The 24720-nt window shown below is 48.0% G+C and overlaps 1 protein-coding gene across 11 annotated transcripts in view; it reads left to right on the top strand.

The window, feature by feature from the left end:
* Positions 1-20018, top strand: part of zbbx (zinc finger, B-box domain containing) — a 33548-nt gene extending 13530 nt beyond the window's left edge. For 4 of the 11 annotated variants that reach the window (XM_023792382.2, XM_023792381.2, XM_023792384.2 and 1 more), the window contains 7 exons: positions 368-1533; positions 2551-3011; positions 4100-4211; positions 4649-4762; positions 6163-6378; positions 6700-6790; positions 7168-7625. In XM_023792382.2, coding sequence (XP_023648150.1) covers positions 368-1533; positions 2551-3011; positions 4100-4211; positions 4649-4762; positions 6163-6378; positions 6700-6790; positions 7168-7264 — 2257 coding nt within the window. In that variant the 3' untranslated portion in view covers positions 7265-7625. Of the gene's footprint in view, positions 1-367; positions 1534-2550; positions 3012-4099; positions 4212-4648; positions 4763-4991; positions 6379-6699; positions 6791-7167; positions 7627-15466; positions 15611-16317; positions 16421-20004 lie in introns of those variants that run through there. The other 7 variants (XM_023792383.2, XM_023792379.2, XR_002835834.1 and 4 more) reach the window with 6 other exon arrangements.
* Positions 20019-24720: the final 4702 nt, after the last annotated feature.

Here is a 24720-nt window from a genome sequence, read left to right as displayed (position 1 = left end):
ATCCCGGAAGCAACGGGCACGAGGCAGGGAACAACCCTGGATGGGGGGCCAGCCCATCGCAGGGCACACTCACACACCATTCACTCACACATGCACACCTAAGGGCAATTTAGCAACTCCAATCAGCCTCAGCATGTCTTTGGACTGTGGGGGGAAACCAGAGTACCCGGAGGAAACCCCACGACGACACGGGGAGAACATGCAAACTCCACACACATGTGACCCAAGCGGAGACTTGAACCCAGGTCCCAGAGGTGTGAGGCCATATGTTTATAAAATATGAAAATATGTTACAAAAAATTTGAGTATGAATATGAGTATGAATATGAGTATGAGTATGAATATGCATCCCCCTTTCTCCTCAAAGTGTGAATGAAGCTGAAGAGCTGGAAACTGCTTCTCAAACCACAAGAGTCACCAAAGTGCAGCTGGACATGTCTGATTCACCACAATTGACCCCACAAGCAGAGGACTCATCTTTCAAGATCCGATTGACGTGGACTGCAGAATCTGACCTGTCCACAAGCACGCAGTCGCTTGAGTCTCTAGAATCTGATCCGCTTTGCAAGATGCAAATGACCTGCTCATCAGAACTTCAGTTTTCTTCCAGAATCCAGATATGTGAGTCACCAGGACCTCCCTTGTCATACAGAACTCAAATTCCCAATTCACCAGAACCTCATATACATAGAACCCATGAAACACAGTTGGAAGGTCATCTGTCAACCCAAACCCAAATACTTCAGTCACTAGAACCACATCAGTCTTTAGGTACCCAAATTCACCAATCACCAGAACCTGATATACCCTCCAGAACTCCAGTGCTTATGTCACCAGAAACTGATATACCCTCCAGAAGTCCACTGCTTAAGTCACCAGAAGCTGATATACCCTCTAGAACTCCAGTGCTTAAGTCACCAGAACCTGATATACCCTCTAGAACTCCAGTGCTTAAGTCACCAGAAGCTGATATACCCTCCAGAACTCCAGTGCGTAAGTCACTAGAACCTGATATACCCTACAGAACTCCTGTGCTTATGTCACCAGAAGCTGATATACCCTCTAGAATTCCTGTGCTTATGTCACCAGAAGCTGATATACCCTCTAGAATTCCACTACTTAAGTCACCAGAAGCTGATATACCCTCTAGAATTCCAGTGCGTAAGTCACTAGAACCTGATATACCCTCCAGAACTCCAGAACCCCCAAGAACTCAATTTCCCCATTCATCAGACCTTGGGTTACCTTCTCAGACACCAATACCACAGGCAAGAGAACTTGTTCAGAGCTATAACTTCACAGGGCTGCAGTCCCCACAAGCTGGTCTGGCATCAACAAAGAGACTGCATTCCTCCTTAAAATCCTGTGCTCCTCCCATGGACCCATCTTCAGCTAGAACATTGCAGCCTACCCCTCCTCTGACTCCCTCGCCACATCCTCGTCTGTTCAAGCGGCTGATGTCAACTCGCTCTCTGCCTTCGTCGCCAAGACCCCCTTCCGGATGGACCCCCCTGCCACAGAGACCTTTCTCAGGTGATCTTTTTATAGTGATCAGGGGAATGAAGCATGTTGATGATAGGGCGGCAGTTAACTACAAGGTTAGAGCAGAAGCTGTCCTCATTGTAACACCTGCTCAATGAAAGTGTGCTTCCCAGTCTGAAATTCTATTAGAGGAGTTTGATAGTGGCAGTAATGCTGGCGCTGGTCTTGCTCCTCTGTCACAGCTAATTCAGCCATGGCAATAAAACGGCTTATCGATTACAGTTTTAAGTAAATACACAAGGTAATGACATGTGACGCATGGTGGTAATTCCGCGTTGAGGAATGGCCCATCGCCACCCCAGTGGCCGTAATCAGGGATGCTGCTGACGTTTCTTGTCCTGATTGCCGTGCCAAATACCACAGAATCGGCAGGCTGCTCCGGCGAGAACATTTGCAGCTCAATAGCATATTATGCGCCGCCTTGGACAACAGAACGAAATGCTGAAGGGTACCAGTAAGGCATCATTAATGCATGGGAGGGGGGGGGGGGGGGATGTGGCAGCTTTAGGTTTTACCTGCTTATTTACTGCCTGCTTAGCCTCACTGTGTAAACGAAGTCCAGCTTTAAACACACCACCCTAAGCTCTCTATCAACAACTCCCCCATATGAAAGAGGCAGGGATGCGACTTGCTCAGATCCCAACCTGGGCACCCATCCCCAGATCTAAGCATTATTATTCAGGAGCCCAGCTGCCCACTCCAGACCCTCATCTGGATTGTAGGACAAGGTTTCCAGCTGAGCTCTTACATTATTCAATAGGAGCAGTTGGTTGAGGGCTTGAAATATTTTCATGTTTCAGCAGTTCTTCTGTGAATTGCTAAAGCATAGGAAGGCTTAGGTTATTAGGTTAGGTGAGTGTGCGTCGCATATGACCATAGAAAGATAATATAGGCAATTTTCATAGCACAAATGTATGTTTAATGCTTTAATCTTTTTTTTTTTAACTTTAAGTAATATTAATCATCCAACAAGCTCTATTTCTGCTCTTCCTTTCCTACGTTATATAGCCCAGGCATCTGGCTTCTGTCCCAAACCACTGCTGTGCTGTGATCACAGAAATAACCCCAAAGATGACCCTGCAGACGACCCTGCAGAAGATTCTACTGATGACCCCATGGATGACCTAGTAGATGATCTTGCATATCACTCAACAGACAACCTCGGGGATGACCTCGCAGCTGCCTTTGTAGATAACCCCAAAGATGACTTTGCAGAAGATCCTGTCGACAATCCCACAGAGAAATACACAGATGACCTAGTGGATCACCTCACAGATTATCTCACCGGTGACCCGGCTGAGAACTACATGGATGATCTTGTGAATAATTCTGAAAATGGCTACCCAGGTGACAAAGTCGGCGGTTTTGGACACGTCTCTGATCCACCCATGAGCGATTCTGGTCCAGCTCATGCCCCTTTCCCAGAAGGCCGGTCGGATGCAAGACCTGGTGTGCCCGACTCATTCACGGTACCGCCCTCCTACCTGCCACTGCCCAAGTCTGCATGCATCCAGCCCATTGTACATGATTTCAGATTTCATTTATTAGACACACTTGGGGTTTTCTCCATTTGCTCCTGTTTCCTCTTGCAGGAATGGTAGATTGGTGTCTTTAAGGTGTCTTTAAAGGAAAGTGGGTGGATATATTAATAAGGACAGTACCATGGTCAAAATGTGATTGAGTTTGTAGCTCTGGTGTTGTATCTGAGTGACCACAGGAGTTCACCCAGCACCTATTCCCATGACACTGTCCTGGAATGTTATCTCATGTCCAGTCTTGTGTGTCCACCAGCTAGGACAGCTAAGTTTTGTATACATATGTTAAATGGACATCAAGAAGTGGGTAAAACTACAGGAGTTGATGAAAGAGTTTGAATTGGGGGGACCTTGTTCTATATTCACCTTATGAATTAGTTACTGCTTCCCATTCTTTCTGCTGTCTCTCTGACACCACATGAGTGAGTGAAGTCGGACAAGCCAGCAATCACCCACAAACAGTTAATCGCTATATTAGAGAGCATATCGGTTTTCTATACAGAATGCCTAAATAATTTCCTCTTGTATTTAATGCAGTACAGTTCTGATGGGCTTGAAATTGCAAACACAAGGGATAATATACTGCACAGTGAATTTCCCAATGACGCCTGTGAAAGTTCATTAGTAGAGGAAAGTTCATTAAGCGCTGAGAACATCTGACTCACTGTGACCTCGAGGTCAGGGGCTCATACCACTGCTGTCCTGAAGGTGCAATTATCCGTTGTTCTCGCCGGATGCAACACTGGCCATATGTGGGCATGTATTAATTTTGATGGGAACATTTATGTTGCCTTAACATCAAAGTACAAAGTCTACAGCTGTGTCACACTACTTCACCTGCCTCTTATATTTTGGCCTGTGTGGAGAATAGACTAAAAGGTCACTACAAGATCTTTAGCGAGATACTGCTGTTGTACCTTGAGCATGGTACGAGCGTACGTGACCTGGCTGTAGCCGTGTGTGTTGAGGTGTCGGTGAAATGTTGGTGTGGGGTATGACTGTGCAACTTTCATATGTCAAAGGTCTGGTGGAGTTTTTCCCAGGGAGAGCAGACCCAGCTGGAGACAGTAGGACATGGTGGTGGGTCTGAAGAGGACAGAGAGACTAATGCCAATCTGGAAGTGCTCGATGCAGGTGGAGTTTGTTTGTATATATACAGATGTAGTCTGTGTTCGTATGGCCTGGTGGTCTGTTTGGCAGTATAAATAGCTGTGACTTCTACTCTAGAGTGTTTGTATTTCCTCTCAATGCTGAAATGTCACCTTGCTTCTTCCTGTCTCATCTTTTTGTCCTGGGTTTCCACCCTCCTACATAGTATCATCATTTCTTGTATCTCATGTCCATAACTGCACTGAAGAGTCACTGTCTGATTATGTGTTTGTGTTTTATATTGAAAGACACAACCCTTTATATTATTTGCAGCTACTGTTTATATGTCATTTTTAACAGAATGTTTTTCTTTTTAATCCAAAGTTACGGACACGTTACAGTATTGCACAAATTGTCTAAGTAAGTTAACCCTCCCATGGGTCCAACAGCTTTTTTCCTCTCTGACCTTTACACACTCACAGTTTCGTCTGAATGCCTTTTCTCAAGACCAGAGGCCCTCGGGGCCAGCAGCTACCATGACTTCGGCTGCCAGCCAATCAGCAGTCTCCTCAGGGCTGCAGCTCCATCTCTGTGTGGTAGGAGGGCGCTGTTCTCCTGCCTCTTATGCTTGTGGAGTTGCTCATGAGTAAAGTAGCTGGAAATATGAGGTTCTGTCACACTGTAATGGCTTCCTCACTCATCTGTTCTCAGCTGACATTGACATCCCTGTGAGGTCTGCATCTGTAATATGAGCCTCCCCCCCCCCGCAAAAGAGTTACATTTTGCTGTCATTCTCTCTCTCTCTCTCTGCCACCTCTGGCGAAGATGGTACAAAGACTCGTCGACCCTTAATGAAGACGCATAGGCATGTTAATATTTGGAACAGGAAGCTTGCCCTAATGCATTTTTAGTGTGCTTAAACAGGCACTAACACAGTGCTCAGTCAGCCGTCTGAGATACACTGTTACTCATTTTCCTAAAGCAGTCACGGCAATAATGTGTAAAAATAAACAAGTGGGGGAAAAATAATCTTAGGAAATAAGAGAGATTCTGATTTATGAGTCGGAGGATAGCCACCCCCCCTCCCCTTGGATTCCTCGCCATCTTGTACACGGGTTATGTAACACTGGACCATTTCCTCTTCCTCATCTGCACGCCCCAGCTGAATTAGCACATGTTCAATCACTGGCACTCCTGTCACTCATGGTGCCCCCCTGCTTTTGACTCTCCCGTCTGGTGAGGCAAATAGCTTTTAAATTGGTTTTGATATCAGATAGGAGATTACACCTGATTCATTATGACTCTCTCCCAATGGCCTGACAGGCAGTGCTGCACGTTCAGGTACGCCTCCGCTATGATGGGGGCAGCGATGAAAGCTCTCAGAACCGCTTTGTGCATCAGCCCGTTACTGACGGTTCGCACGCAGCTGAAGCACAGGTTGAATTAGCTGAAAAAACCAGGAATGCGACTGGAGAACTTCCGGAGAAGAGCCTGGTTCTGTATAAAGGCCAGGAATGTCCTGTTTACTATTAGACTAGCAGTGGTGTGCAGAGGGCTCTGCATCTCTGCAAAAAGCAGCATCAGGTGGCCGAGTGACGGGGCCCGGCTTCCATGGAAAGCGTGTTGGTGTGAGTAGCGCTGCGAGGCCCCGTTAGTACGTGAAGCGGCTCGAGACGCCCGATCAGGGAAAGGCGGCCCTGTAATCTGTGACGAGCAGATGGAATCTCTCCTCTCATTTCACTCAATCTCATCTGGCGCACTGTGTCCCCACTTAGAGGCAAATGATTTTACAGGCACACACTAATACATGGTGAGTGGATTCACTGAGTCGTCCTCCCTTCAGCTGTCTCTCCATTCTCCTCTGCCTTCCTTATGGCTTCTCTTCTTTTCTTCCCTCTCTGCTTTACACAATTTCCTATCCCCCTGTCTCTCCTCCCTCCCTCTTTCTCTCCCTCCCTCTTTCCCCTTCTCATCCATCTCCTCCTGCTCCATATAGGATCTGACTCCAGCTTGTGGTCTGGCCAAGGTGCCCCAAGGTCTCCATCTCGGGCCCCATCGGTGTCCCGGCCTCTGTCCCAGGCAGCTTGGGAGATCCAGGAGATCCAGAGCGTCGACTGCACAGAGAGCGACGACCCCCTCCTGGAGCAGACCACAGCCTGCCAGGCCCTGGACCTTCTGGATGAGGAGCTCCGTGGCCTGAGCAGAGAGCCAGGTGGGGCGTCTAGTCTCACCTCTTACCTAATTATTACCGAACTCATGGGACACAGGGGGGCATGGGGGTTCCTGTCCACATACATCCCCTGTGATGTCAGTGGTGAGCCCCCACCCTACTGAAGGGGGAAGGTAATGTGTTTCACAGAGAGGCTGTGGGTTTGCACACAGCATGATCGCCTCCTGCTGGCCGTAAGCGGAGCCCACACTGTGGGTAATAAGCCTGGGTTTGAGGGCGTCTGCTGGCTTCAGCCACAAAGCAGTTCGATATTGTCGATGATGGTGTTACAGCGATGCCTCTGGCTCTCCCTGGGTCTTTCAGGTGACAATGCCAGCGGGAGCCCATGTGACCTACGGCCCTCGGCTCCGCCCACCACCCCACTAATGGCTGCGGGCAGTGACACGGGCTCTGTGTGGGTATCCTTAATGAGGGTTTGTTAGGGGCCTGCCTGCCTGACCTAATGCGTGTGTGCATATGTGTGTGCGTGTGTGTGCTTGCGCATGTGTTTGGTGGCCTGCGGTCATGTGAGCAATGGCTGCTGCTGCTGGGGTCCTGACTGATTCCTCATACATACATGCATTATGTCAGAGGAGCAGCACACCATCCTCAAGCAATCGGCACGTTCACATGCGACACCAGGGAGTTATGGGGGACCGCCCCCCCACCCCACCCAGCCAACCCATGTGACGCTTCTGAAAATGAACTTCAGCTCCTCTGATGTTTCATTCATGCAGCTCAGCCATGTTGCCGGCAGCGTCGCTGACTTCCCTCGCCTGCTTCATCCTGCAGGTGGGAGGACGATGAAGGGGACATGGGTGAGGAAGAGGATGAGGATAAGGAACAGGAGGCTTGCAGGGACAGGCAGTCAGTCGCCTCCCTGCCCTGAGATCCAAGCATGCAAAGTAACTGCATCCTGTGTGTGTAAACATTAAAATACACGGATTCAGAATTCTAATTCTGATTCATAATGACCTTTAATTGCACAACTGGGAATTTCACATAAATAAACGAGCCAAAAAGGAACCAACCATTGATTATAAATAGTAATGCGTTATGCTGCTAAGCCTTACAAAGCCGACACAGAATGTGATTTACATTAAAGTAAAGCCACTCCCCCGTATCGATGATTTTTAATTTCCTGTCTTTATTTACATTGTCAGGCTTGCCATTATCCACCCGGTTCACATATTACAGCCCCCAGCAGTTGTCACAGTAACAGAGTAAAATACTTGGCTCATCAATAATAAACTGCTTTATAAAATACCGCAGTCAGAAAATCAGTTCCAAAGGGGTGGACTGGCCATTCTGTGTACGCCGGCTGGAGTGAGGCACAGATCCCCCCCCCCAGGAAAGCCCACTGCTTGGGGGTGTCCTCGTGTCCCTGAGCCTGTCAGATCACTGTGAATCTCTCCTCCCGCGTTATTGCATCCTGCTAACTTTCATTTACATAGTTAGATGATTGCTAACTGAACTCTGGCAGTGCGAATGTTCTGCATTTCAATTCCAGTTCATAAAGCACTGTGCTGCCTCTGGAATGCATGTCCTGGTGATCCCACATGTCCTGGTGCTCAATCCTTCAGGATAACAGCCCATCTCGGGCCTTCCACTTGGGAGAACGCCGACCCTTGTTTGTTATTGGGGAAGCTCAGCTTTTCCACCATGTTTATGTGACACGGAAGAGCGGCTCAAGTGATCAGCATCCGTTTTCTTCCCCTCCGCTCCTTGCTGCCCCAAGCCGACAGCTGCCACTGCAGCCAGATGAGATATTCAGATTTGCTGCTTTGCATGCTAGCTGCAGGAACTGTGGCTGTGGGTGGAATGAGATGCCATTTTGGCCATTTTCGCTTGGAAAAGGAAAACTAACTATGCTCACACTTGGCTTGTCAGTGGATTGGCTTATTATTGCAGGACCAGCAGACCACAGCAGCCAGATGAAATTGTAAAATAAGAGGAATAATTTTTTCATTGTTGCCGGTTCAACAGTAGACAGCTGCCATGTTAGTGTGTTTATGTAGTGCAGCCTTCTTGGTTCAGCACTGGACAGCTCCTGCATTAGTGTAATGATGTAGTACAGCCTCCCCAGTCATTTTAGTGTGTCCATGTAGTACAGCCTCTCTGGTTCAGCATTGGACAGCTCCCACGTGTAATAATGTAGTACAGCCTCCTTGGTTCAGCACTGAACAGCTCCCTTATTAGTATGTTGATGTAGTACAGCCTCCTCAGTAATGTTAGTGTGTTGATGTCGCATATCCTCCCCAGTTCAGTGCTCATCTGCTCCCACATTAGAGTGTTGCTGTCTAGTGCAGAGTCCCCCGGTGCATCATCTTGGGCGGTGTGTGGCTGCAGGTTAGGGCCAAGTGTCCGTGATCGGAAGGTCGCCGGTTTCATTGCCGTGGTTGGCAGTGTAATGATATCACCCCTGAGCCCTTGGGCAAGGCCCTTATCCCTGAAAAATGCTTCAGGGGCTGCAGATAAGTGGCTGACCCAGCGCTCTGACTACAAGTTTCACTCTCACCTGTCTGTATGTGTGTGTGTCTCAGGGGAAAACCCACTGGGAAGAGCAATAACTGAAGAACTTGTGTTTGTACAATAGTAAATTTTGTTTACCAGGACAATAGTTTTGGTGGTAAAAAAAACTTTGGGAATCTTAGCAGTTGGTTTACCATTCCCCGAAAAACGCAAAAGCCTGCTCACTCCCTTCATTTACATCGCTGCATATTTCGGAGATTTTTAAGCATATGTAAAGTCACGAACATGCAGCTGCAGTAATTAACATGCAGACAAAGACAGCGGCTTCATTCCCTGCCCAGTCATAAAAATACACTCATTTAAACACGTGAAACGTGTCCCTAATAATCCACCATTCTTTCTAAACATACATTTACTCTAGAATAAAAAAGAATGGGTTATAGATATTTGTGTTTCAGAGTAACATGTTAATGACCAATTTTATCTTATCATTATTTGTTTTATATCACAGAAATGACGTCTTTCTCATTTGAGTATGATAGAAAAATAATCAAACCAAATTAATATAATTTTAATGTATCAGTACCAGAATGTGTAATGGGAAATATTTCAATATGTAAAAACCAACTGAGGTGCAAATTAAACTTTGGGCCAGTTCTTATTGTAAACGTTATGTAGATGTTTATATTATGTGAGCATGCTGTTACGCCCCAACCCCAGACTGGGGCTCGTAACAGAAATGCAGAACATGCATGCAGAAACCATCCATCCATCCATTATCTAACGCTGCATGCAGAATCCTGTGTGGGAAAAGCTTCGCGATTCTCTGATGTCATCACAGTTTCTTTCCTAATTATGTTAACTCAACCTTGCTGTGCTTGGTAGCATAATTATTCATATATAATATGCATTTTGTCGCCCAGAAGGTGATGAATTATGTTCACTGAGCTGCAATAGGGATGATAAACATATATCTCTGTCTGCTCGCTGTCTTTCTCTTCTCCTGCTCAAAACTTAATCCATCATCCCTGGGATGGGACGGTAGGCTGGAGGCATATGGGCGCGTCTACACGCATATGTCATGGGCTGTGTGGGGGCCTTTCTGCGTGCCTCCACACGCACGTGTCAGCGGCCGTCACACGCCTCAGTCCTTGCTGTGCGGACATAATGCTGCACTTGTGGAAAAAAAAGGTTAATCTTGTTCAGATGCAGTAAAATCCCTGTAATCCCAAAGCAATCAGAAAGCGCCTGATTGAAAAGGGAGTGAGAGAGAATGAGAGAGAGAGACCAAAGGCCTTTGTTTTTCACTTGGGTGAGGAATTTATTCATTGGTAAAAAATAAGAATTATAAAATGAAGCAAAATGCTTGTAATCTGAACAATGCTGTAATGTTAAGGAGACTGCGGTGTTAATGAGAGACGTAACCTTAAGAAATGTGTTATGTATAAACTGTTGGCCTGTTTACATAAAGCTGAGGAACAGGGGACCTTCAATCTCATTAAGCCATGCTGGACTGGGAAGAGGCTCACGGCTGAGCTCCCAGTCTGCCCAGCTGCGTGTCCATCCTGCAGGCTGGGGCTTTCGCTGGGTGGGCTGAATGGTTTGAAGTTGTGCGGCTGTGGGGGGGGGGGGGGGGGGGGTAGTGGAGCCTCCATTATAGATTTTCACTGTTGAAGAATCTCCTGCAGTGTGCCAGAGTGGCCCAGGATAATTAAAACCATCTGGGTGGAAGAAGAGATCTGGTAGCAAAGGCTTCCATTTAAAATCCGGCCACCAAGGTGAGCAAAGACTTTACATTAATAATGTGCAGAAACAGGAGAATTTATTCACACAATGCAAAGCTCTTTTCTGGAAAAAGGGGGTGATTCATACATGTGATTGGTTGTTTCGTGGCTCTGTTTTATGTCATAGCATTAAATGGACCGGAAACGAAACATGGGATACAGAAAAGAACCCCCAGAACTACCATGCTGTTGTATGACACACTCATCATGGCCTCACTGGCCGTCTGCCTGCCTCTTGTTAGAGTAGAATGGACATCACACCTCTCTGAGGATGTTACCACACCACTGCAGTCTTTATCATCGCACAAACACGTTTTCATTGGGCCCCTGAGGTTAGGGGGCCCTCTGTTAGCCACAAACATTCCCTACACTGGGGGGGGGCACCAGAGTGACTATTTGAGTGGGACCCCAGGAACAGCCACCACGCGTCGACGCACAGCAACGCCGGCACTGAGGCCTGTTAAAGGCGAGTATGAATGAATATACACCCACCATATGCTGTCCTGTTGCTGTTTATTTTACTCCTCAAAATGGAGCTCATCTTCTCTCTGTCCTGCTTTTGTTGGTTTTAATGACAGATTAATTGGACTTTGAAGTTTTCCAGTGTTTTTCTGCATGACAAAATTCCTTTTATTTCGATGGGGTTTGCCTTACATATAATGAGAACAGTGTTTACTGTAAACAGAAGTGGATTTGAAAATGCAAATGAGCCTCCCTCTCACCGTCTCCCCCTGCTGTCCTCTGCCTGTCGCTGATTGGCTGAACAGGAGTGGAGCGCTGGCTGTTTACACAGAGACACGCAATGCCAAAACATATGTGGTGAGCAGTGTATATCATTTGGCTCTGATGAGCGCTTGCATTTCTCTGCGAGCGTGTAGCAAGGCACAGCATAGTAAATGCAACCCTGGCTAATGCTCGGCCTTCAGCCCAATAAGGATACTGTGTGCCACGCCCAGCTAAGTGGAGCCTGTGTCCTGACCTGTGGGGTTCAGTTAGCAATAAGAAGTGGCTGCATCTTTCTACTGGAAAATGTCTTTATATAAACAGCACAAGCAGATTGGGTGCTGCAACACAGGGAACTTGGTGCAGCACGAAGAAAGGGTGCATCATAGAGGAAGGGTGCAGCATGCAGAAAGTAGAGAATGCAAAAAGGCTGCGGCCAGCAGAAAGGGTGCAGCATGCAGGAAATGTGCAGTATACAGGAAGGGTGCAGCATGCAGAAAGGGTGCAGCATGCAGAAAATGTGCAGTATACAGGAAGGGTGTAGCATGCAGAAAATGTGCAGTATACAGGAAGGGTGCAGCATGCAGAAAATGTGCAGTATACAGGAAGGGTGTAGCATGCAGAAAGGGTGCAGCATGCAGAAAATGTGCAGTATACAGGAAGGGTGCAGCATGCAGAAAATGTGCAGTATACAGGAAGGGTGTAGCATGCAGAAAGGGTGCAGCATGCAGAAAATGTGCAGTATACAGGAAGGGTGTAGCATGCAGAAAGGGTGCAGCATGCAGAAAATGTGCAGTATACAGGAAGGGTGCAGCATGCAGAAAATGTGCAGTATACAGGAAGGGTGTAGCATGCAGAAAGGGTGCAGCATGCAGAAAATGTGCAGTATGCAGGAAGGGGGCAGCATGTAGAAAGGGTGCAGCATGCAGAAAGGGTGCAGTATACAGGAAGGGTGCAGCATGCAGAAAATGTGCAGTATACAGGAAGGGTGCAGTATACAGGAAGGGTGCAGCATGCAGAAAATGTGCAGTATACAGGAAGGGTGTAGCATGCAGAAAGGGTGCAGCATGCAGAAAATGTGCAGTATACAGGAAGGGTGTAGCATGCAGAAAGGGTGCAGCATGCAGAAAATGTGCAGTATACAGGAAGGGTGCAGCATGCAGAAAATGTGCAGTATACAGGAAGGGTGTAGCATGCAGAAAGGGTGCAGCATGCAGAAAATGTGCAGTATACAGGAAGGGTGTAGCATGCAGAAAGGGTGCAGCATGCAGAAAATGTGCAGTATACAGGAAGGGTGCAGTATACAGGAAGGGTGCAGCATGCAGAAAATGTGCAGTATACAGGAAGGGTGTAGCATGCAGAAAGGGTGCAGCATGCAGAAAATGTGCAGTATGCAGGAAGGGGGCAGCATGTAGAAAGGGTGCAGCATGCAGAAAGGGTGCAGCATGCAGAAAATGTGCAGTATGCAGAAAGGGGGCAGCATGCAGAAAATGTGCAGTATGCAGAAAGGGTGCAGCATGCAGGAAATGTGCAGTATACAGGAAGGGTGTAGCATGCAGAAAGGGTGCAGCATGCAGAAAATGTGCAGTATACAGGAAGGGTGTAGCATGCAGAAAGGGTGCAGCATGCAGAAAATGTGCAGTATGCAGGAAGGGGGCAGCATGTAGAAAGGGTGCAGCATGCAGAAAGGGTGCAGCATGCAGAAAATGTGCAGTATACAGGAAGGGTGCAGCATGCAGAAAATGTGCAGTATACAGGAAGGGTGCAGCATGCAGAAAATGTGCAGTATACAGGAAGGGTGTAGCATGCAGAAAGGGTGCAGCATGCAGAAAATGTGCAGTATACAGGAAGGGTGCAGCATGCAGAAAATGTGCAGTATACAGGAAGGGTGTAGCATGCAGAAAGGGTGCAGCATGCAGAAAATGTGCAGTATACAGGAAGGGTGTAGCATGCAGAAAGGGTGCAGCATGCAGAAAATGTGCAGTATGCAGGAAGGGGGCAGCATGTAGAAAGGGTGCAGCATGCAGAAAGGGTGCAGCATGCAGAAAATGTGCAGTATGCAGAAAGGGGGCAGCATGCAGAAAATGTGCAGTATGCAGAAAGGGTGCAGCATGCAGGAAATGTGCAGTATACAGGAAGGGTGTAGCATGCAGAAAGGGTGCAGCATGCAGAAAATGTGCAGTATACAGGAAGGGTGTAGCATGCAGAAAGGGTGCAGCATGCAGAAAATGTGCAGTATGCAGGAAGGGGGCAGCATGTAGAAAGGGTGCAGCATGCAGAAAGGGTGCAGCATGCAGAAAATGTGCAGTATGCAGAAAGGGGGCAGCATGCAGAAAATGTGCAGTATGCAGAAAGGGTGCAGCATGCAGAAAATGTGCAGTATGCAGAAAGGGTGCAGCATGCAGAAAATGTGCAGTATGCAGAAAGGGTGCAGCATGCAGAAAATGTGCAGTATACAGAAAGGGTGTAGCATGCAGAAAATGTGCAGTATGCAGAAAGAGTGTAGCATGCAGAAAATGTGCAGTATGCAGAAAGAGTGTAGCATGCAGAAAATGTGCAGTATACAGGAAGGGTGAAGCATGCAGAAAGTAGAGAATGCAAAAAGGCTGCGGCCAGCAGAAATGGTTGAGCAGGATGAGGGACACAGCGTTTCCCCAGCCTGGTGTGACTACTCTGGTAGGATAGCAGCTACAACAGGCAGATACTCACCCATTGGGTCCTAGTAGAGATTCAGGATGTCACAGTGATGGACGTGGATGCTCACTAGTCACGTGCCACGCTATCTCCAGAGATTCCCGCGCTTCAGGCATGAAGACAAAAAGGCTGATTAATGCTTTATTTGCTGTTGTTTCCAAGACGGAGCCTGTGAAGATTAACCAGTGATTATGGTAATGTGGCATTCCCCAACTTTCCACTAGAAGAGAGAAAATAATTCTGTTTGGATGTGTGTCTCAACAGGGGGTCGGATGTGAAACAAAACCAAAGCCAGCACTTTGTGTGACGCCGTCGAAACGCTTAACATGTTTTTTGTTTACACTCCTTTTCCTCGCCTCCCTGGATGTTGCCCCAGAAACAATCAGCTACCCAGAAAAGGTTTTACTCCTCTGCTGAATAAATGCTTTAATTGTGTTTTTTTTTGGTGTTTAACTTTGGTCTGACACCACCAAGCAGAGGATGGCCGTCGCACACTGGTGACTCTTCGTGATGATGCTCCATTTAATGACGCTTATAAACTGTGGTTGACACACTGTTTGTTTTTTCTTGGGCAAGAGGCTCCGCCTACTGCCCCAAAACTGTCCAATGACTGTAAAATTGCCCTTGACATATGACCGTTTCACCATAACATGTGATGAACTGGGCTACTTTCCTGCCATACTCTGCCTTACTGATCCCTGAAGCCACTGTAACCAGAAAAACGGTTAGTAAAAATGGACAGGAGGCAGGATGTACACGGTAAATGAATACATTTCATAAGTCCCTTTTGTAAACAATCCCACTGACTCCATGCAGAGTCCTTTCAACAGCGTCGCAGAAGGAACTAGAACAAATGCCACCTTCACAACTCAAATCACATAAAAACAGCAAGAATAATAACACATAACATCTCTCTTCTGAAAAGAACATAAATACTGCTCTTCCAGGGAGGGCCGCTGCAGTAAAATGGCTCTCTCTTCAGAAAGCAGAGGCACAGACAGACTTAAATGTGGCGACGGGCCAGAAGCAAATCTGAAACAGGTACTGGAAGCTTTTTGGGTGGTGGAACAACAGCATTTACAAGAGGAGAACAAATATGGAAGGTTTGAACTAGACGTAATTGCAAATAGTTTCCACCATTTAAAAAAAAACGCAAAAATGATTAAATTCCTGGGGGTGCCACTGACCCCGCAGTATGTCACCCGGCACGGTTTCAGCCCTTTGGATTCGGCAGCATCGCTCGCTGGTCGCTTTGTCGAGTGGTTTGTGTCCCGAGCCACTCGCTCACTCCGGCTATATTGTGTGTGTGGATGCTGAGTTCTTTCATGCCTCTTTGCTGTTAAATTCAGTTTAAATTGCTTTCTAAATATTTTTTACATTTTTACTGATTTACTCATTTATTTTTTTGTATCTTACAGATACATCCTGCTCATTTCCTACATTCCGTCCCTGCAGGGTGACGTGAAGCCCCATACGGAGACCCACACCCAGGCCATCGTCTGAGCCTTCTCTCACACCCCCTTCTCCTTCGTGCTGCAGTGACCCCCCCCCAGGAGTCTAAGGTACACTTTGCTTCTCAGCCCCTCCCTGATGACTCATCCTGTCTCGAAACGTGTAATTCAATTACGTTTGAAGATGATTTTTTTCCAAGGGTAAAAGCAGCTCACTGTTATGTAAGTGCGTAATGAAAGTGTGATATGAACTTAACTTCATAACGTCTGACCTTGGTGCACTTAGACTCCTCATAAAACACACCCACCCGCCCCTTCGCCTTGTTCCCAACAGAAATTACACGCCATTTATGCTATTTTGTTAAGCATGATAAAAAAATAACCTTCCATTGTTGCTAATTCTGTCTATATTTATGCTACAGCCATTTAAATGAATGGAGGGTAAAATAATCAGACTTACTGCAAAACACATACTGCTTCACACGAATTCAGATCTTTTACTGTCTTTGCAAATCAAACAGTGCATTTGAAGCCTGGCTAAACCATCATCCTGAATCACTTCCCTCTGCTATGAATGTGTACGGCAATAAAAAGTGAGGAGTACAAATATAACTAAAAGAGATAATAAAACACAATATCCATCCATTCATCCATCCATCCATCCATCCATCCATTTTCTGTAGTATCCTTTGCAGAGTCACAGTGAGCCTGGCGACTCTCCCAGCAACCACAGTCACTGATACACTCTGGACTGATGCTCTCCCATCACCGCACCCTCTAACATTACAATCACAAGTCAAGAAATTTCATGTCAACAGCAGTATCTGTCCGGAAATGCCAGGAGTCAGCGGCAGACCGACAGAGAGAGCGGATATTTCCCGGCTGGCAGATATAAAGGCTCTTTATCACCGAATGCTCCAGGTAATTTTCCCTTCGCTTATCCTCAAACGGTGGTGCTGCGGCCGCCTCGGGGCGCTGGCGGCGCAATTCCAGGCCCTGCGGTCCGCCTCCGAGCCGTGAAGTGAGGTGGTGTCTGGCCGCTCCGCCTCGCTCTGCTCAGACCCTGACAGATAGTGCTGGGCTCAGCGATAAGTGGCTGGCTGGGGCTGCAGGCGGAGGAGAATGTCAGGGGGGGGGGGGGGGCCAGGGGGCCGGTCTGGGGCCCCATAGCCTTCAGAGCACGGCTGAGATAACAGCGGCCTTCTGCCTGCTCTCCACACCCCCTGACATGGTGGTACTGTAAGTAGTTACTGTTTTACCACGTTATACCATGTTTGTCCCTGAAGCTGCTTTTCCTTACTTAAATGATGTCAATGTGAAAGCTGGTGTACCTTAATTTCCCAGCATCCCTTACTTCCAGCGTGGGTGAGCCATACTGCTTAGACTGGACTCCCAATGTGTATGCTTCTAAATAAATAGCACGTAACAGTCCGGGGGGTAGTGGTCCTGGTTCGCTGTGGCAGACGTCAGTTCACCAGCAGGGTGTGGGGTCATTGGCCGCACGTTGGAGGGTCGGTCTGGCTCAGATGGGTGTGCAGATGGGGGCCTATAGTGCTGGTCGGCCATAGTCTGTGTGCCTGCGCTGATCGTTTATCAGAAGGTGCCTTTTCGTTTGGTCTGACCCTGAGGAGTGTGAAGCAGCAGGTGAAGTGGGTCAAGAATGGCCTGGAGGGGGCACTGTGGCACACATTTTCATTTGTAGCAGGTACACCTACATCCAGATGAACACACACATGCACACACACACACACGCACACACACACACACACACGCACACACACATACACGCGCACACACACGCACACACGCACACGCACACGCACACACACACACACACACAGATGAAGGGGAGTCTTCATCACATTCTGTTTAGTACACCCTGAAAAAACAGACCAGCGTCTGAGACCCCCCCACCCCCCCCATGAGGAGGCCAGTCCTTGCCTGTTAAAATGCCTGTTTCTGGAGCCTCTCTGTCGCACACAGACCTGGCCGGCACAGTGCCTGAGGGATCGGCCACGAGAAAATATCTGTATAGAGACAAGGTGCAGGAATCATAATCAGTCACTTTCTCGTTTCTGAGCCCAAACAGGACCCTGAGTGGAAATCACCTCTCTCTTAAAACAAACTGGATCGATTCCCAGCGGCACGGATGTGATCGACCAGGTGGTCGGCACAGAGGTGATGCCGCGGAATGGGATGGGCGTTGCAGAGTGAAGTGGACGATGGAGTTAATGATGCCGCCCTGGTTGTGCCCTGTGGACAGGAGCATCCGTCGCGATGTGCGTTGCTCGGTCTCTGCTCACGAGGGCATGTTATACTGCAGTGTTTCCCAATCCGGTCCTCAGGGACCCACAGTCAGTCCATGTTTTTGCTCCCTCTGAGCTCCCTGTCAGACAGTCCATGTTTTTGCTCCCTCTGAGCTCCCTGTCAGACAGTCCATGTTTTTGCTCTCTCTGAGCTCCCTGTCAGACAGTCCATGTTTTTGCTCTCTCTCAGCTCCCTGTCAGACAGTCCATGTTTTTGCTCTCTCTCAGCTCCCTGTCAGACAGTCCATGTTTTTGCTCCCTCTGAGCTCCCTGTCAGACAGTTCACATTTTTGCTCCTTCCCAGCTCCAGGGAGCCAAAATGTGGACTGCCTGTGGGTCCCCGAAGACTGGATTGGGAAACGTTGTTATACTGAATGAATTTTAGAATAGCAATGTTACTCAGGTCAAGCTGAATGCCCACCGCCATCTTCCTACAGGCTGGGGGAGGGGGGGGGGCTTCACTTTCCCAGGGTGGAGATGGAGATCGGAGGCGGTCTGCGGATAAGGAGGCTGAGCAGATCCATGTCCAACTCTGGCTCCCGCGTGTCCTCTCACAGGAGCAAAGACGCGTCTCTTTACCCAGCATCCCCCAGTCAGCTGCTTTCACTTGTAAAGCAGAATCGATCAAGAGCTGTAAGCTGGCAGTGCGTATGGTCGCTGTATCTCTCTACCGCAGTGCTACGGGCTCCTTCACACTTTATTCTCTGATCGATATTCACTCGCCTGGCATTTGTGTTCATTTCCTGGGCCCTTATTGACAAACTCCTCCTCTTCTGCAAGATTATGAAAGGCTGTTAGTCTCTGTTTTTTTTAATAATGAGCCGATTGTTTGCAGACGCTATCGACGGGCTATTTTAAGTGCTATTGTCTCCTAATGAGCCGTTGTTGAGTAATGAGCTGATTTGTTCATCCGTTGTTTGGAAACGCTCGAGATTGGGGGGGGGGGGGGGTGGTTTGGGGAGCGATACCGTTCACCACCACTCTCACTGGCCTTGCGCATGAAGCATTAGTCGCCACCCACATAAAGAGGGCAGGTAAGGAGCCCCCCCCCCCCCCCCACTCAGAGTCTTGGGGGATTCCTCCAGGCCTTGCATGTGAAAAGTGTACATGTGTGGCTCAGTGGGTTAGGTTTGGACACTGTGATCACTAGTGTGATTACACTAGGGCCCTTAACCCCCAATTGCTCCAGGGACCCTGCTTTCTCAATTGCACGTTGTTTTGGATAAAAGTCTGTGCTGTATAAATGAATGTAAAAGCAGCAGTTGTTACGTTTCAATGCAGGCTATGAAAAGCCGGGAGACACTGCCACCTCTGGCTGAACGGGGTTATGCAAACAGGCAGATTAGCTTGACAAGAAGGTCTGTTACAATTGAACACTTGGCCTGTGGTACCAGCAGGTTCTGGTCACAGGACACAGGCTTCATTGAGGATGTTCTGTAGCAGACGATCAGCATTAAGACCAGGTCCAAGCCTAGGTGGACATGAACGTCCTTCTCCTGCACGTGGTCCCATCCTCTGTTACCTTCCAGCTCTGGGGGGGCAGGATGTACTGGTTTCCCTGGCGACAGACTCATAACCCGACCGCACGACTCTGAATTTCAGCAAGTGCCCGGTGACACGCTCTGTCAGCAGGCAGACGCCCATGCCTATCAGGAGGAATTCAGACGGCAGACAAAGCCTCAGGACTCATCGCTACTTCTCTGCTTTTTCTTTCATCGCTGCCATATGACTTCTGTGATAAAGGCTGTGAGTTTCCGGCGAGGTTACTTCCTGTCGGCTCGAATGGGCGCCCAGGCGCTCTTTTAAATGGCGCTGACCTCGGCGTTCACGTCGCACAGACGGGAGGAAGAGCACTGGGGGGAGAAAAAAAACAGGCTCTCTCATATGAGACTTTTTGAATTTGAATACTTTCACCCTTGAACTCGCCATATGCTGAGAAGTGGGAAAATACACTGAATTATAAAAGGGGTTAAGAAATATAATGAAAAATTGAAGGCTCTGTGATTTATCTTCCCAAGCTGGACGGTGGCAGGGAGATCAGACACAGAGACGGCTGGCTCTCCTCTCGCCTCCTCTTCCGCTCGCTCCTCTCCTGAGCTGCGTCCGCTGTATTTGATGAGCGGAGTCTAATTGGCAGCCTCACAGAGGAGCCAATCAGAGCACAGGCTCATGCGGCCGCTGGCATGTTTTAATCCCCAGGGTTGGAGTGACAGGCCTCCTGTGGCCCGCATTCCGCGTGTGCGGCGTCTCCGGGAACAGCAGGCAGAGCGAGGCGCATGTAAAGCACGCTCTCATCTCTCCGGATGTGGGGCCGCTCCGGGGGAGGGCGGGAATCCTGACAAAGGAGCCCCCAGAACCCCCCCCCACTCCTCACCTCCCCAGCCGCTATGCAAGGAAGACGAAGCCGCACAGATTAACGCGACGTGCTTTCTGGTGTTTCTTTCGAAAATCTCGTCTGATTAGCACCACAGGGAGCTGAGAAAATAATTAGGCATCATAATGGAGTATAACGCAGCTCCAAAAATTAATAAAGAGTAATGAAGGAGCGCATTAGTGGTGGAAGTAAGGCTGGGATGCTGTGCAATTAGCCACCGGCCAGTGTGTCTGTGCAGAGGGGGTGCTGTCAGTCTCCCTAAGGCACCGTCCACCCCGGGCTGTGATCCACGACCCTCAGGGCCAGTGTGAGTGTGTGCGTGGCCCCTCCCTTTAGGTGTACACAGAGCAGCAAGGTGGAACAAACCTGTGATTCCGACTGAGTCACCACCGCACCAGCACTAGCGATTGTGTGGGGAGTGATACTGAGGCGTAGCGTGAAACGCTCACACTGAAATACCGCTGCCGTATTCCGCGAGAGGAGGCAGCTTTTCTGCACACGCGTTTCCAGGTCAAGGGTAGACAGAGACAGAAGAGGGAGGCGGCGGGGGGGTTATTCAGCACGTATTAGTGGTAAAAATACTTGGCAGGTAGCTGAGAGTGTGTGACGCTTTGCTGAAACACATCAGTACAAGTGAAGGAGGGAGTTTGGCTGATGTCACACGCGGGCAGGAAGTGGGGAGGGAGAGGGACGGGAGGCGGGGCGCATGGCGAGCGGGGGGAGGCGCGGAGCTGCGACCTTCGCTGACCTCCAGCATTCTGCACTCCGAGGCGGCACCCCCTGGCATGAGATGGACACACTCCTGACACACTGTGGCTAAGGCCATCCGTCCCTCAGCATCCATCACACGCCTCTGGGTGACAGCATGGCGAGTGTCTGCTTCACATGCTTGCCCAAGACATAGTGCATGTAAACACAGCTATGCACACGTGTGTATGTATGTATGTATGTATGTATGTATGTATGTATGCATTTTTGTAGTTACTGTGATGAAAAACTTTTGGTTTTTGGTTCCCACCAGAACAACCTCAATTTTATAAACATCTGTGACTACAATAAAAAAACTTGCTATGAAAATGCTAAAAGTCCTGTATTTCATTTAGTTACTGGTTAAGGTTAGTGCTGGTTAGTGGTTAAGGATGTCATTGCTGGGATTAGGGTGATGCCCATAAAAATGAATGGAGAGTCCCCACAAAGATATGGATGTATATAAATATATCTGTGTTGTGCTTTTGTCTCACATGTCCACTGCCTGGCTTTTGGTTATCAGCCAGTCGTACTGCCCATCGCCCTCATCACCAGTCTGGCAGAGGGGCTCCCACTGGAGCCTTGCCAAGAGATGCCTATCAACAGCACAGGACTGGCCAGGGCTGAAAAAGGTCCGGTACGAATAAATGCCAGCGAATACCCCGCAAAGGTGTCCCCCCAGGAGGTGGGTCAGGATCCTGCATGTCACAGAACCTCAGCTGAACCTCCTACTGATGCACACGCGGTTCCCTCCGTGTGTATTGTGATTGGGCGGGGCAAAGTGTCGCCATGGCAGCACCCCCCCTCCCCCTTCCGCCCCCGCTGACGTGCATTCCGTGTGGGACCTGAGCTGATAATGAGGCTGGAGCTCCCTGACCCCACACCCCCCTGCAGCTACTACAATGATCAAACACATGCCTGTGGAACAGGGGGGATCGCTGGTACCCAGGCAGAGGTGCTGAGATGGATAATTGGACTCCAGCAGGTAGAGAGTTGAGCGTGTGTGTGAGTGTGTGAGTGTGTGTGTGTGTGTGTGAGTGTGTGTGTGTGTGTCTCGTTAGAGTGTTTGCGACGACACGTTTTCCAGCATGTCCCCGTTACGCTGCAGTCTGAATCTCTCAGCATCTCCGCTGTGTGTTTTTAACCCCAGGAGGCACCAGCTGTGCTTTCCACTCGCTCCCCCCCCCCACCCCCCCCGCCTGCGGCGCCTCGCTCCCTCGCTCTCTCTGGGCTCCACATCGCTTCCCTAAGGAGCACAGGCATCGTCAGAGTCAGTGACCGGGCTGCTTGTCTTGGGCACTCTGCCCAGGTCACAGGGACTGCTTCAGAAAGAGCACTACCCCCCCCCCCCCCCCCCCCAGACCAGAGCTCCAACCAACTAAGAGGCTCCGTGAAAGATCAGGACCTTGATGCTCTATTGAAGGTCTTGCAAGGTCCGTTTCAGACAGGGAGCCTCACGCAGAGATGGAGAGATTGAAACAAGCTTGATTAGATTGGATCAGCCAGATACAAACTTCGACCAGCCCAGATGACAATAAATTCATGGAAGTTCGCTGTCGGCAGGTTTCCGTAGCGATCTGGAGTACGGGGGCTCTGCTGTATCAGCGGCCCGGAACAGTGGTGGCATCATCAGGAGGTGATGATGATGATGATGATCTTACCTTCATAACTATCTAGCAGTGGGTCAGGCAGTCATTACCATGCAAAGGTAATTATTTTGGTTATTTATACTGGAGTCACGCAGCGAACCTGATTTGCATAATTAACCTTTGCGGCAGCCTGTCGTGAGATGACCCAGATCAGCCCAGATTTCCGCAAGCTAAGGGCGCTGATCCGTTCTCTGCCCGGTGGACGTGCCCATTCTCTGGTAACCGGCTATTCCTCAGAAACAGCTACACAGAAATGCGCATAAATACATAAAAAAATCTTGTCACAAATATTTGATTATCAAATGTAACAAAACAAAATACAAAATACTAGTATGAGAAAATGAAATGTATTTAATTAAAATACAAGTAATCTAATCTAAAACAGTAATCGTACACGATTAATAGGTGTACCGTAACAGCCCTATAGTAATGTGTAATATTTACAAAATATACAGCTTGCTCTATCTTTAAATTGAATAATAGTGTTATAGTGATTGTGGTATGGAAGTATATTAAGTAAGATTTTATTATTTGTACCCCACAGAAGACAATCCACAAATATGTACCATGATTCACTAATATTTCACTATCCACAAATATGTATTTTCTAAATGTGTGTCTTGTAAAATCATATCCACAAAAATATGGAGCGATTTGTACACGTCAAACATATTTAGCACATTTTGGATCACATCCTGTCTATTTGTGGATCACGTTACATTTTTCACTTCGCTCCCATTTATTTGTGGATTTTTGTTCACTTCGTGCCATAGCTAATCTGTAGGGGGAAAAAATCACAAATACGTCACTATCCACAAATATGTATTTTTATTTGTGCTGTGTAAAATCATATCCACAAAAATACACAGCGATTTGTACAAGTGAAATGGGTTTTGCGCATTTGTGGATTATTTTCTGTCTATTTTTGTTCATGTTACATTTTTGTCCACTACGTACCGCAACTGATCTGTGGGGGAAAAAACCCCACAAACATCTCACTCTACACAAATACGTATTTTCATTTGTGTTGTGTAAAATCATATTCACGAACATTTTTGTACAAGTGAAATTGGTTTTGCGCATATGTGGATCACGTCACATTTGCGACTTGGCTCACATTTATTTGATTTTTGTCTTTTTATATATATATGCTCAAACAACAACAACAAACGGGACCAGCGGCTGTGAAGCATAATATTCACGTCAAGTTTACCAGTTGGTTATTCCTTTGACAGAGGCTCAATGGCTATAAAAACACCTAGGTTTTGCTGATAGAAATTAATAATGTTGTCCTTTGGACCAAAAATACCTAGCCTGATTCATTGCTCATGTCTACCATATAAGACAAATATTAAGAAGTCTGTAAGCCTGTTGATGCAGGTTTTTAAAATAACTTCAAAATAATTAGAAAATTATACTTTAAACATTTTAAATACATAAAATACAATCTCTGAAATTATTTTGTTACAAATTACATTTGATTTTTTCTGTCCAGCAAAATAAAAATTATAAAATACTCAAAAGTAATTAAATACATATTTTAAATACATTTGATTGAAATACTGCCCATCTTTGCAGCTACACAACCAGCACAACCAGTAACCAAGAACGCGGTCATGCTGTGAATTACCAAGTTGATCGCAAGCAGCACCTAGCCGAGCCATTCCCTCTCCGTGTCTCCAGAGAGTCCACGTCAGCAGCTATGTCGCCCCCTTCAGGTGAGCCAGAGGAACTGACAATGACGGTCTCCTCACATCCGTGTGACGTGCTCACTCTCTGCCCTCCTATGCAGAGGCACTGCGCTGTACCCTCGCGATTACCCAGCATTGATCCCCTGCTTGCTCTTAATGAGGTTGGGACATCAGGGCCATATGAGGGACCAGAGAAGTTCACTGTGGGGGTTTTTACTGCAAGCCTAACACACAGGATGCTAGCGACAGGCCTGCAGGCCTCTACTCTGGTGAGTTCGTTTGAGTTTCCTGTGAAAATTGCACCTCTACACTGAGTTCTCACCCTACCTGTCTCCTCTGCCCTCCAGATCCCATCTCCCTGCACAGGAAGTTGTACCAGCATGTTCCGGAAACCAGATCCCATCTCCCTGGATAGGAAGTTGTACCAGCAGAAACCTGGACCGTTGTGCAAATA

This window comes from Paramormyrops kingsleyae, chromosome 17 (genome assembly GCF_048594095.1).
Source record: "Paramormyrops kingsleyae isolate MSU_618 chromosome 17, PKINGS_0.4, whole genome shotgun sequence".
Classification (NCBI taxonomy): domain Eukaryota; kingdom Metazoa; phylum Chordata; class Actinopteri; order Osteoglossiformes; family Mormyridae; genus Paramormyrops; species Paramormyrops kingsleyae.
Note: the sequence above shows the minus strand (reverse complement) of the source record. Positions and strands in the feature narration are given on the sequence as shown.